Genomic DNA, 13,943 nt, shown 5'->3' with positions numbered 1-13,943 from the left:
TTACTTGATGGCCGCGGCTGATACTGGTGTTCAGTTTCAGTCCCCGAGAGCAGAGCTGATGACCTTAACCGCTTGTGTGGACTATTCTAAATGTTCAGCCAAACGCATTCTAGAGCCAATCTCAGACAGCTGGGCGTTGAAAGGTAATTTCAGTTACAGCATTCACCCGGTGGGTACAAACGGTTATGCCCGAGCACAGAAACTTGGCACAATTCTTTCCGGTGCCCTTTAGGTTAAAAGGGTAAGCACGGAGCACATAGCAGCAGAGTGTAAATGTGTGCAAGTTTGCCTGTGTGCATGCATATATGTAAGAATGGTTCATGCGCTGTAGCTGCGGATACAAGGTATTATTAAAGTGAGACGTGGCTCCCACAGGCGAAGCGTAGGTTAAGACTCAGCGGAGCCAGTTTCTCATGTGGCAGGAACCCAGAGACACCAGCACGGGCCTGCTGAGTGGGGCATGGCCCGCGTCCAGCCAAATGGAACACAAATTGCCCCAAAATGTTCAAAACCTGGCCTGGAAAAACGAAAGCGGGCTATGAGGCATGCCACGTGATGCACAGTAAATATTTGGTCAAAATTAATGAAGGGGCAAAGTCTGCCAAGAGGCCTTTTTCTAGACGTCCACAGAGGGGAGACTGTGCCCAGTCTGGCATTAAAAAGAAATTTCCTTCTGCAGACAACTGCTCAGTGGCCTGTCTGCTTTCCAGCAACCACTTACCACGTCCTCTCTTCAAATCACATAACAACAGTGCAGGTACAGAGTGGAGCGGGTTTCTTTTCATGCTATAACGGAAAATGACTTGACCGTACGTCAGCTTTCGGTGTTTGACAGCAAAACACAATTTGTTAAACATTTGAATAAAATGTCGACGAAAGCCTGTTGGAGCTGGATGGAGAGGGGGAGGAGAGCCAGATCTGTGCAGGACAGCTGTGATGACAAATGCAAGAGAGGAGAGACCCCTCCCTCCACCAGCCTGTCAAACACCCACACTGAGCAATTCAATGATTCCACTCAAATTCTTCATTTAAAGATGTATCAACAGTGAGGCAGCCATTGCAGAAGCAGATATCACAGACAACACTTTATAGAGTTTGCATTCCAACAGTTATGCTATATTAACTCCTCCCTAAAAATGCGTTATCCCACAAAAACAACAAATAGGATATGACAGCTGCTGGAGGTCTAAATCAAAACTGACACATTTCTACCAGGCAAAGTTAAAAAAGCAAATAGAAAGAAACGAGGCATCAACGCAGCTCAATCAAATCCACGGGGTAAAGAAAAGATATTTTGGCTTCTGCTACTTGGAAAGAGGAACCCAAACACACTTGAAGATGTTGAAAGGACGGCCGTCATTATCATCACAGCGCCGAGCTGAGGTGGAGACAAAAGTGAATAGTATGCTCTGATTAGAGGCCATAATGAGATGGGATAAACACTGGCTGTCAGGACTGAATGCCAGAAAGAATCACAGCCGTCAAGTAGGACGACATTTAACACGGAGCACCTTCACACGTTCTGCAACAGTGTCTTCATGAGCCAAAAAAAATGTGAGATTACTCAAGTGCATGGATGGAAATGGAGGTGAGGCTCTAAACCTAAAGACTCTATTATTAGTTTGAGCTATGCAGCTTCCGATTAAGGCCTGAGGACAGACACGCAGGCAAATTCAAAAGCAATTTTGTGCTTAAAGCCTGAAGAACCTGTCCCTCAACTGGTGACAATTGTTATTCAATTAGGGCTTTCATTGCACAAGCAAAGCAAAGGGACGTGGGAGGGAGAGAGAGCGAAGTGAGTGAATGAGAGGGAGGACTGCACAGTGGAGGGAGACTGAAAGGTGACGGGGAGAACTGATAAACAGCTCGGCAAGTCGCTCCAAATGGAAACAAGTCGAGTTTAAAGGTTTTCAAAGGGGGAAAGTCCCAAGCATCATTCCTGCTCAAAGGGCTCAATGGTGTTCGTGTGGAAAGTGAGACCAATGCACATTATCCACAACAAATACATTGAGAAACTGTTTGGGATTATTGTGTTCTTTTCGAAAAGGTGACTTCTTGATTCAACGGTAATGTCACAAACCCTTCCAGGAAGCAGGAACATCTCATAGCAGATCAGGATTGGAGTTAATCTCCCAACTCGTGGAAATTCACCCAGTTATTTGAATTTGTCCTCACCATGGTTACGGCTGAATGGTGGGAGTGCCTCTAAAAGCAGTCCTATAATAGTGAATTTCAAGGTCACCTTCCCATTAATTATGTTTTCCAGCGCTTCCTCTTAAATGGAACGCACCCCTCCTACTTTTATCGCTGTCTTTTGTGTGACAGAATTAGCCCCCCGGAGCCTGTGCATAAAACTGCTGATGCAGCTCTTTTGAACACAACTCTCTGAGTGCATCATATTCACTGTGATGATTAAATATATGTTTAAATTATACATTTTTAGATAAACAGTAAATTTTGATGGAAGGGGGAGGGGGGGCTTGTCACCAGAGGAAATCTTAAATACAACAGCAGAGCTGAGAGGGGGAGGAACCGAAGACATTAATCACCTAATTAGCAGTCTCTCTTTTAACTGCTAATTTAATCTATTCCTCTCAGCCTCTTTAATACTATTTCCCCCTGTCAGTTATAACCAAAGACAGGTTTAGCATTTCAAAAGTGTACCCAGGCCTTGCACTGAGGGGGTAATAGAATGGTCACAGAGAGACTGGGAGGAGGCCTGAGCTCTGGGAGGGAGAAAGAAAAGAAGGGTACTGGGGGAAAGAGTGTCCTCAATGCCATCGCTCAGTCTTCCCCAGTGGTGGAAATGAAAGGGAGGGCGGCCTGAGCCTCTTTAAGATGCACAGCGTGGAGAGCACCCCACGGTAGCATCCCTTCACCACCACAGCAAACGCCAAGCCCCCCCGAGCCTTCTGGGAGTTCCTGAGCAGGCAGATTTTAGACGCACGAGGGAGGTTGGCTCGTACCGAACCCTCAATGCCACACAGAAGCCTTTCATTTACGCAGCACTTCTGAAAATCAACCTCACCTCTCCCTCAGATGTCCACCTTTAAAAGAGACACACACAAAAAAAAAACAACACCAGGCTCCCCTTGCCTCACACTTTTTCCACCGCTATCGCCCTCATCAGCACATTCTGGGCCACGAGGGAACAGTAAGAACATGCAAGGCGAGCGCCGAGAGCCGGATCAAGAGAACTCCCAGAGCTGATGTATCACGGTGTGTTTGACTGCTCCGTCCTCCACCTTCATCCCACACACTCCCCCCCCCCACACTCCCCTCCACACCCTGGGGTTGCCTTTGTGTGTAGCCGCCCACCACCCCCACGCCCTCCACCCTCCTCAGTCCCTAGTGAAGCTTTCTGTTCCCCTCCTCCATGCCTCACAATCGCCCTGTGAAGGCGACACAATGTGGCCTCCCCGTCCCCACAGGCCCTTTCTTGCGTGTCGGCCTGCCTTATTCAAGAAAGGCTTTGCGCTGACCAGTCACAAAAAAAAGGCACATCTTAAAAAATTGGGCCAAAACAAAACAAAAAAAATGAGGGGGATGGGTAAGAGGATGGAGAGATTCCTTAAGCCCCCTTTCACCAACACCACCCCCCACACACACACACACACGCACACCCCTCCTCTCTGTTTTTCCTTCCCACTCACATCTATATTAGTGGAGTCATGGGGAAACTAATCCACGGGCGAGGCTAGATTGGAGTAAACATGCATATGTGGTGTCGAATCAAATGTGGATTAGCATTATGTAATTTGCTCGTGTATCGCCGCGTCTGCAACACACACGCTTTTTGCATTTTTCATAGCAGGAGGCAAAGCGGTGGGAATTCTAAGCCTGTCATTCGGGAGCCGAGACGGAAACCAGACTGCACCTTTCATCCGGGGAGGATACGTCATTTATCACTTCCTGCACCAAGTGGCAATAGGGAATGTTTGTCCTCCACGTCAAGTTCAGAACAAGATGCATTAACTATATATATACTGACTGACCCGTGAGTGTAGCACAGCCTATATCCCGGGCCCCGCCTGCTGCCTCGTCCTGTCAGACAACTCTCGCTATGGATAACAAGTTGTGTTGCAGAGTATTCTCGGTGTAGACGTCTTTGCTCTGTCTCACGCTACACTTTTAGATCTGAGACTGACACACACAACTTCATGGATAGAGTCAATCCTTTGCTAAATAAGTCGTACACACGTTGTGTGCGAGCGACGAGCAAAACAAACCTCAGTTCTCACACAGCTCGTTTCGGAGGAATTTAAAAACACAGAGAGGTTGACGAGAGGCCACTGGGAGGGATTCACAGTTTCATGACACCATCTCGGTCCTCCTCGCTGACATGCTTATCAGCCAGACTGCAGCCACGGCAAATTACAAAAACCATTGACGTCAGATGGATCTCTTAATTAATCCAATTAACCAGTGCCTTTAGGTTGTTAATTGAAGAGCAGTGTGGGGAAAGCAGATCATTAGGAGTCACCGGCTAATTTATCTGCCCTCCGACAAACTGCTTTGAAATGTTTATCTAGTCACTCATTAATGACTTAGCCGCGGTTCTCAGGAACAGGAAGAGGACGCCGGGCTGCCCCCCCCCACCACCCCACCCCCCCACATTCCTCCATGCGGTTTCACTAAGCCAAAGTCTGCCTAATCCTGGATCTTAAGGTGTGAAACCCTGCTTGATTTGGATTAGGAGCAGATTAATGTGCATTAGTCGAAGTTATAGAGATATCGACACTTGTCATCTCGCATGGGTGGGAGATTTCTCCACCTCAGGTAAAGAGGTGAACAGCAGAGCTCTCACCCAACATCCATGAAGAAGGTTAACCCCTCAAAAACAACATGATTTTGGGCCCTATTTGGAATAATGGAGCTATTTTCCAAGACGCTGATATAAAAATAAATAAGTGGGAAGGTGTGAGAGACGGCGGAGGGAAGGAGGTAGGGAGGTTGGCTCTAATGAGTGAGCTTTCAGGGCCATGTGAGAGGTAACAGGGAGGAGACAGGAGACAGAGACGGGTCTCACCTGTGCTCTCTGGTCATTAATTGGCTCGGCAGCCTTCTGTGTCTTGTCACAGCGTCGTGATGTAGGAGGCGGGGGGGCTCTGCAATTTATCAGCACTTACGAGTCAATTTGTCAAGACCTCAACGGCTAGGTGCTGCTGGAGCTTATTACCCACACAGCCCTCCGTCCATACTTTCATCAGCCCTGTTACACACTCACTGTTGAGCTCGGATATAATCATCCAAACAGAAAAGAATGCAGATGTTATTTAGCTATAATCTGATATACAATGTTCTTATAAGTAATCCTGAGGGGGAGAAGTGTAGCCAACTCTTGCATTCATCGGAATCGAACCTCTGAGGAGCGATAACCATTTGGTGTGGAGCAGCAGGACAGATCACCTGATAGCAGAGTGATGTATGGAGGTATCAATTTACCGCCTACAGATGGAGCAAGGCAGCAATAAGCACGTCAACCCAAGTTGGACGGGGGCAAAGGTCTTCCAATCTCTCTCTCTGTATTTCACACATTGAGGTGGAATATAAATACTTTATTGCAGCCGCGCCAGCAATCTGGAAACAATCTTGATGGGATCCGGGGGAGATGTTACGAAACACCATTGAATGTTTTCTTTAGAGATAAGATACCATCTCTACACTAGAATAAAGTTGTTATCCCTTCAATTACCAGCAAATATGAATCATTTTCCTCGCGAGCTGCACATAATCCAATTTTCCCCACACTAGTGTCTAATCCACGACCAATCCTGTGAGCATTTGAAGTCTAGTCTGCCTCTGCTAACGGGCTCTATTCTCACGCCTCTCCCCAGACAACATCCCCACAGCCTAGCGTAATTGGAAACCCCGGTGTCCGACTGTCTCTCCCACAGGACGGGACCATTACCGGCTCAGCTCCAGCTCAGGATCCCGGCTGGAGGTGGAGCAGCCGCCACCTAGTCCTCGACGCTCACCTCTGACCCGACTTCCTGTTTAGGTGCTACAGTGTTTCCTCAAACTGAGGTTGTCACAGGCTTTCCCCCCCCGTTTCATCTCTGCCCGTCTACACTAACAAAGAGCCAATTCAGGAAGCACGCGAGGAAGTGACATTTATGATGAAGATCTTAAAACAAAGATTGACACAGAAGAACAACCTCATATAGTGGTTTTAAATGTCTTACACAATGCACTGGTAAAAATAGAATCATCTCATTTGAGACATGATGATTTAAGGTCTCTGACTTTCACACGGAAAAAACCTCACTTGTAGGGACATCTGGGATTTGACTTTGGACAGGTAGGTCATTGCGGCTTTTCAGGTCTAAACTTGAAAACAAATTACACTGGAAAGCTACTTAGGCAATTAAATAGGTGTGCTGGAGACGTGTTAAACAGCAGTGGACGGGCCTGGGTGTTTCTGCTTTTAATCATTTCTTAAATGTTTTATTATCTAGTTGGTTCGTCTTAGTTCACACAACAATAAAAGTTCACTCATTATCTACTCACCACTGTGAGGAAGTGGAGGAAGTTTAAAATTCCCCTTTTTCTGTGGTTTTTTCACGTTTAAACAATTGGTCCCCAGTTACTTTGTAAATATATTGGATTTGGCTCCAGCACTGTTTACCCCTGAAACTCCAAAAGTGTTTTGTGGACTCAAACACTTCACCCACCCCTCCCTCGACATAGTGGTGAGTAGATAATGAGTGCATTTTCATTTCTGGGTGAACTGTCCCTTTAAACTAGCTGTTTTTCTTTGTGTAAACCACCATTCTGGGCTGTGCACTTGTAAAAGTGTGGCAGACACTTCCTCATAACTCAGAGGCAACTGACCTGGAAAACCCTGAAACTCCTCTCATGGTCCAGGGGCTCTATGAAGACACCCATGTGATGCAATGCTTGAGGAGTTATAATGTGAAGGATAATAAGGAACAATACAGACGGCGTCACATGACTTGGACAAGTGAAACCAGGCTGATGTTGCTTCACATGAGGTTTGGAAGTGGCACAACCGTGAGTTAAAACACTAATATAAAAAGAAATGGATTAAAACCTGCCTCGTTTCATATGCAGCTGATTTCCATTTTAAAGACAATAAAAGGAAATGTTGCACTCAGCTATAATATCATCCATGGGCAGAATGGTGGTGTGCATGGAAACATGGACCCCGTTGGGGTTTGTGCTGTCGGTTTGACCGATGATAGCTGCTGCCTCCACTGATCCCACATGGCTTCAGCACTCCATGTGTGACTTTGTGTGTGCTCAGCTCTTAGAACTTAGACAACTCCTGTGAGTTTGACTTCCTTGGTCCGGAGGGAAAATGTCACAGTTTTGTGTCAGAATTCTTTTTTTTGCCTTCACCATGAGATGAGCCTCATGTTTTTATCAGAGCGAGGCCTCAAACAAAAAGCCCACTGTTGAAAGATGTGTCTTCTAATGGGTGGGAAAGTTTGTGTCCATATGCCCTGAAGTGACAATTTTTCACTGGGAAGACATATTCCTGTCATGGAGTTTAAACTTCAATAAATTATATTAAATAAAACTGCTTTGATCAGCATTTATTTGAATAACTAAAACACCTTTAACTCTGAAAATTATAAATTATAAATTATAAATCTATGGTATCTTCACAGTTAAGGAATGAATTGGGATTGTTTTGTTTTGATCCTTTTCTTTTTCTGTTTCAAAGGTCAACTTGTAAAACCCAAATAAAAGCCCATAAAGAAACCAGATTATTGGTAATAATGGTTATGAACTTACCTGAGCACACATGGAGAATTCCTAACAGAAATGCAAATCCAATAAAAGTTGGAGACATCATTCAACGCCTCTCTAATGGGAAATATCCTAGTGTAATCCAAATTATTCAAAAAGCAGCTTAGCCATCCACTCCTTCATGTCAAACTGGAAAACTAATTCTCAGAGTCCACAGTTTGAACATTTAACATTTGGTTCGTTGATCAGAGCAGTAAATTACGAGCTGGCTTCTTGTTTCAGATGAGAAGAAGTATTTCAAAATATAAAAAATGAGCTCGAACAGTTCCAGGGATATCAGCACATGTTCTGTTTCAAAAGGAGTGAATAGTTTGAAACCATGGATGAACAGAAACAGCTCTATCCTGTCTTTGGATTCATCCCGTTACTGCCAAAGCGCTCAGTGACCAGCCAGACGATCCCATTCAAATCATTTAGTTCCTTTGTGCGCAGAAGAGGAAAAAGGATGAATAATAAATCCAGCGCAAACTCAAAGTTCGCTCGAAACTCGGGGAGAAGACGCAGAAGTCCACGCGTAAAAAAGAAAAGGCTCCGTCCCCGCAGTCACATTATCTCTGTCCAGGTCTGAATCTGTCACTCGAGATCGGAAACTTTGCGAGTTCGCCCCGCGTCCTCCCTCATCCAGCAGATCCGCGCGCGAGATCACTGCAACTTTTCCATCACTTTCCGCCCCCGGTTTGAGCTCCGACCGATCCCCAGCGCGCGTCGCAGACCCCCGGACCTCAGGCGAGAGGGGGCAGACACGGATTCATACCCACAGCATTTCATTCAAGGGAAAAGCGGAATACCTCGACAATTGGTATGCGCCTTTCTACCCCCTCCATAGACCCGACAATGTTTCCCTGAGAAGAGATTTAACCTCTTCGCGCCCGGATCCCAGTGAGCAGCGCAGTTACGCAGCGCGCACCGGCACAGTCTGCTGGCTTTTCTTTAACTATGTCCCAGAATAAAAGAAAACCTTAGAAAAAGCGATTGACTTGATTCATCCTGTGCAGACTGAAACCAACTGTAACCGCCACATTCCGCTGATATTCCCGAAAGGGGGTTTGACAGAAAGCGTTTGGTTAGTATCCAGCCACAATGCTTCTAACATACTTTATGGTTTGTTGTGTCTCCTTTGGTTTCATACCCCATTAGTGTCTCAGTATTATAAGCTAGTTCGGCTATTAACTACTATTTTTCAGATTTAACACAAAGTAAATTTATCTCAGCATGAGAGAAATGACAAATGCTGGTGTGCTTGTGGTTATTGTACTGTTTCTATTCAAATACTTTTAGATTTACATGCAATCCAAACAACTCTAGCCTCTATTATGGAATGAGAGGTTTTTCATATGTTTCCAAACACTCCCATCCAGTTTCTGATTAAATAATAAAAACCAAGGAAGATAATGTATGTGTAAGTCCACTATTTATGACCACATATACTACAAAGTGCATACAGTTCAGTAGATGACAGATTCAACTTTGGTTTCCAATTGATCTGGCAATCCTTATTCCTAATAACAAATGTATGATTCAACATTAACATGTGTTTTTTCTGTTGTAGTTTAGAAGCCATGCCTCTGCCCTGCTGTGATACTTTAGCCTATATTTATTCCTCCAGGCCTCTGTAGCATTACTAACTTTAGACCCAGAGCCTGGCACAGGGCTACATAATTTATAACTGTGCAAGTTATCCTGCATTAAAGCTTCTGAAACGAATGAAAGGCATAAAAAGGGAAACAGTGGGAGAGGAGAAGAGCAGAAGATTTTCTCATTTGCTCAGCTCTGCTCAAAGGTTCTCTCTCTCTCTCTCTCTCTGTCAACCTCACTGTGCATTTGTTACCCAACAGCGCCCCCCAGTGAAGGCTGCCTGAACTAATCTAACGAGAGCAGCTGCAATCTGTCTCTTCTATCGGACCCAGTGGCACATTAGTCATCAAGCCCAAGGTCTCTTGAGCTGTTTAATGCACAAAACAGATAATTCTCTGAGCAAACACCCACAACTAATGATGACCTTTTACTGCATCCATCCATCATCGGTACCGTTTATCCTTTGTGGGCCACACAGCCAATCCCAGCTGATATTGGGCAAGAGGTGGGTACAGAAACACAAACAACCCCTCACACCTTTTACACCTACAGGCAAGTTAGAGACTTCAGTTAACCACAGTTGCATGACTTTGGACAGGAGGAAGCTGCAGAAAACCCACACAGACAAACGGAGATCATGCAAACTCCACATAGAGAGGCCCGGGTTCAAACCCAGAACCGTCCTACTGTGAGGCATCTCTGTTACCCACTGAACCACCATGCCTCTTTTTCTCACAAATGCAATATTGTAAGCTGAGAAAATATATGGAGAATAATAATCATATTCATGATCTAAATCTGATCACAAATGCACATAAAAGCCATAAATAGCTGTAATGGCGAGAATAACTTATGTTTAATGAAGGAGCAGTAATGACGTTGCACTGCTATTTAATTTCAACTCTTGTTCTCTAACAATGAAAAGAGAATAAAAGAATTCAATCCATATTTTAAAACTTCAACACATGGCTTTTTACTTCTTATTTTCACTGCAATGTGCATCACCAGTGAAATAAACATGAATAGCCACTATAAAGCAGCACTTTATGTATATTCATTAAACTTAGGGGACAAGTTATCCGCATATAAATGAATACGATCATTGGGATAGTGAAACAAAATGCTTTTAATCACATACGTAATAGATACGGCATCTTCTTCTATGCTCCAGGTCACAAAAAAGACAACATTCTTTAAGTTTATCCCCTCAGTGAATCTATTGATGAGAGCTACCCAACGGACATACTAAGACAAAAGAGCCCGTCTTTCATCTGTTAACATTTTTATTACTCATCCATGTGTGCATTATATTACAGTTTTACACACTTCATTTTGTCCTCATGTGCCCTGTTTTCCATGAAACGCTTCTACAGCCTAAATCAATTGCCAAAAATCTGCAAAGTCTTCACTTGCACCCACCAGGAGAGGAGTTCGTCTGATTAATACAAGAGGATGTGAGCATTTTAAAAGTTCGATGTGACACAGCAAAGAATAAGATGGTAAAAACACACACACACAAAGGCAGATACTAATCAAAGCTCTCATTTCTCATATGTAAGAGGAGAAATAGAAACATCTTATTACTATCGTTAAATGTGCATATTACAAAAGGAGACCCCCTTATAGTTTGTAGTGTGCTTAAAAAGTACTGTTGGCCTCGGTCACACCTTTAATGCCACAACTTCCCAGCTTGATGGCGTACAAGACCCTTTTGTATTCAGGCTCAGTTTCACCCTTCATCTGTGGTTGTCAAAAAAAGAAAGAAATCCCCAGAGCACCACAAGTTATGGCATCTGAGCCCCATGCACAGGGAGGCGCTCTGTCCCCCGCCCCCATCTCCCCTGCAACCTCCATCAAACCGGCAAGAGGCAAGCAAAATGACAAACTGTCGGGGCTGTAATGGCAGCAGAGGGAGCGGAGAGCTTTTAACACCCCAACAGAAATGTTTTGCACTTACTCTTACAAGAACATACAAGGCACAGAAGGATTCAAATCCCTCGCTGCTGAACCCTACGGGCATTTTGGTTTTCAACAACCACTAAAGAGAAGCAAAACAGCTTTGAATTTAATATCCATCCAATTATATTGACAATGATTGTCAAAGATTTGATGAGTCATTATTTTTTTGGGCATGACACTAAAGTAATACAGCACTTTTTTGTACTTACTGTGAAAGGCCTGGTTACATTTGTTTGGTTTGTTGTGGGAGTGCCTCGGACTCTGCCGGTTTCGATGCAGTCCAGAATTATTAGGCAGCCGTTTGCACAAGAGAGACTTCTGTAACCCAGAGCTGTGATGGGCTCTGTGTGGACCATTGTGGTCTTTAGGGACTCCCAGCATGACCAGCATGGCAAACAACGCCACCAGCAAGCAGATAGTCTGCATGGTGATGATTGTGGACAGCACCACGATAAAGAATTCACCTTTCCTCCCGGTGCGGTGGCTGCGGACTCGTCTATCTCAAGCAAAGGAGAGTCAAGCGAATCCCACGACTCACTGCTGCCCTTGTTGAATCCCAGGTTTTCCTTGAGAAGTTGCAGATGATAAAAATCCAAACCAAAGGTCCTCTCGAAGATTCCAAAAGACGGCAACCGACTGCAAACATCGCTCCACTTCCCACCATGAGCCCTTCATGCTTCTACCCTTGAGATCTGCCAGATACAGAAACCCCTGCAGTCTTGGCTAGTCTCCTAAATCCAGTGACAATGTTTCCGTCCCCCCCCCCCCCCGGAGGACGATGGGATCTTAATGAGGGCAACTCTATATAATGTGCATGGTGAAGTTCACTCCTTTCTCCATCTTGCCGCCCCATCACTCAATGGAGGGACTGTCTCTCATCTCCCTGGCCTTTTCTATTTCCAGTAATTCTCCTTTCAATATTCAAAAGAGGTTTGTGGACGTTCCCTCTTTTCTTATGATGTTTCTGATGCATGCAGCAGGACGGGGGATCCTGTAGGCGACACGCTGGGTCCCTTTTCAGACGTGTTTGGACTCCCACACAAAACCTGGGCCCCCTCACCATAGAGGTTATGGGGTGACACACAGGCGGGGTAAGGCAGAGGAGCCCACATTCCCTTTTTTCCCTGACTAAGACTATTTAATGGCTTTCATTCCCGTCTCACCATCGCCCCAAACAAGATGGAATGAAACAAAAAAGCTTTCCCCCCTGTTGAGAGGCAAACACAGCACTCCCAATATAGGGTAAGGACACTTTCCCAGTCCTCACAATAAGAGAGGCATTTTGGGATTTCCACAGGCGGAGATCTGCCTCCTGAAGTAAAACAGAAACTTGCCAGCGTTGCAGCTCGAGTCACCTTGGACAGAACGCAGCCGTCACTGGTTCAGTCTGTTTTGAGTTCCCTTCACAGAAACTTCAGCTGGATGGTTACCGTACTTCACTTGCCTCACATTTACTGCAGCCTTTTATCATTTATGTCCCGTCCTTGGGGAGACGTCCTTTTATTTATTCATCGCACTGCTTTTTCTCTTTTTTACGAAACAGAGATTCCAATGTGTGGTCTTCGTGAGCCGGCGACGGGCAGCCATCATTTAGCAGCCCCGCCCACATCTCGTCACCCATCACGGCGAAGGACCACAGGTTTAAAATAGAGGAGTGTAAACATATGGAATAGCGTTTATTCACCTGAGCCAACATTTATCCAGTTGCTAACTGCACATGGAAGTCTTTTATTTTTAAAACTTCCTGTAGGATGTAACGGCTGCATGATTGATGTGTGTGGTCTGCAGGATACACGCTTGTTGAAGGAGGGTTTTTTTTTTTTTTTTTCAAGCGCAGGTTGAGGATCGCTCCCCCCCCCCTCCTCGCTCCGCCATGGAGAACGAGATGATTTTCAGCCAGGATGACAGAGAGTTAACATGGGAAATGAATCGACTGAAAGGAAAGGGGGTGGACTTCAAGGAGTGATGTGAGGGAGGAGAGGAGAAACGACCTGAGGTGCAGAGGAGGTTAGATCATGTTGGTGTAGCTATGCCACAGCGAGGAGAGGCAACTTATCATTTTTGATTGGTCGCTGAGGGAGTGATGAGGCTTCAGGACTCCACCACTGTAGAGCAGCCTCACATTTCGATGTAGCCCATGTGGGTTTTGAAAAAGTAATATGGTTTTCAGTATTAATCACATATAGCAAAAAGTTTAGTGCTCGTTTCAACAGAATTTTGGCATTAGTGTTAAACATAACCAGGGGCCAAAGGGGCGATTAAAACAAAATCAATTTCGATTTTGCCAAAGAGTCGGCAGTCTTGTCATGTTTCTGGAACTTCTACAACAGTAACTTCGGTGATTGCCAGGCCATTTCCTCTTACCTGTCCACCGTGGACAACACTCTCACCCCTCAGCCCTGCACGAGAGCCAAATAATACATCATTCTGGGCACCAACCCAGAATAAATCCCTGTAACCCACTGAGATGAACCTCAGAAACAAGCCAAAAGGTCTGTTAAAAAAGAGGACAAGACAAAAAATGTCTCTTGTCTCCATTATATTGAGGGTATGCCAGGGGACGAGAGAAAGGGACGGGCTGTCTGAAGAGCGAGAGAGATGCAAAACAGAGTGCAACAAAACATAAACAGGGG

General features: G+C 45.1%; 1 protein-coding gene across 1 annotated transcript in view; it reads right to left on the bottom strand.

Annotated features, from left to right (window-relative positions):
- The window catches only part of robo1 (roundabout, axon guidance receptor, homolog 1 (Drosophila)), a 122,363-nt gene extending 113,765 nt beyond the window's left edge, over nt 1-8,598 (bottom strand). The window contains exon 1 of the mRNA XM_062386367.1: nt 7,762-8,598. Within this exon, the coding sequence (XP_062242351.1) occupies nt 7,762-7,822 (61 nt within the window). The 5' untranslated portion in view covers nt 7,823-8,598. The remainder of the gene's footprint in view (nt 1-7,761) is intronic.
- Between the last annotated feature and the right edge of the window lie 5,345 nt (nt 8,599-13,943).

This window comes from Platichthys flesus, chromosome 4 (genome assembly GCF_949316205.1).
Source record: "Platichthys flesus chromosome 4, fPlaFle2.1, whole genome shotgun sequence".
In the NCBI taxonomy this organism is placed as follows: Eukaryota; Metazoa; Chordata; class Actinopteri; order Pleuronectiformes; family Pleuronectidae; genus Platichthys; species Platichthys flesus.
The sequence above is the reverse complement of the archived record's forward strand: the minus strand, read 5'-3'. Positions and strand labels throughout refer to the sequence as shown.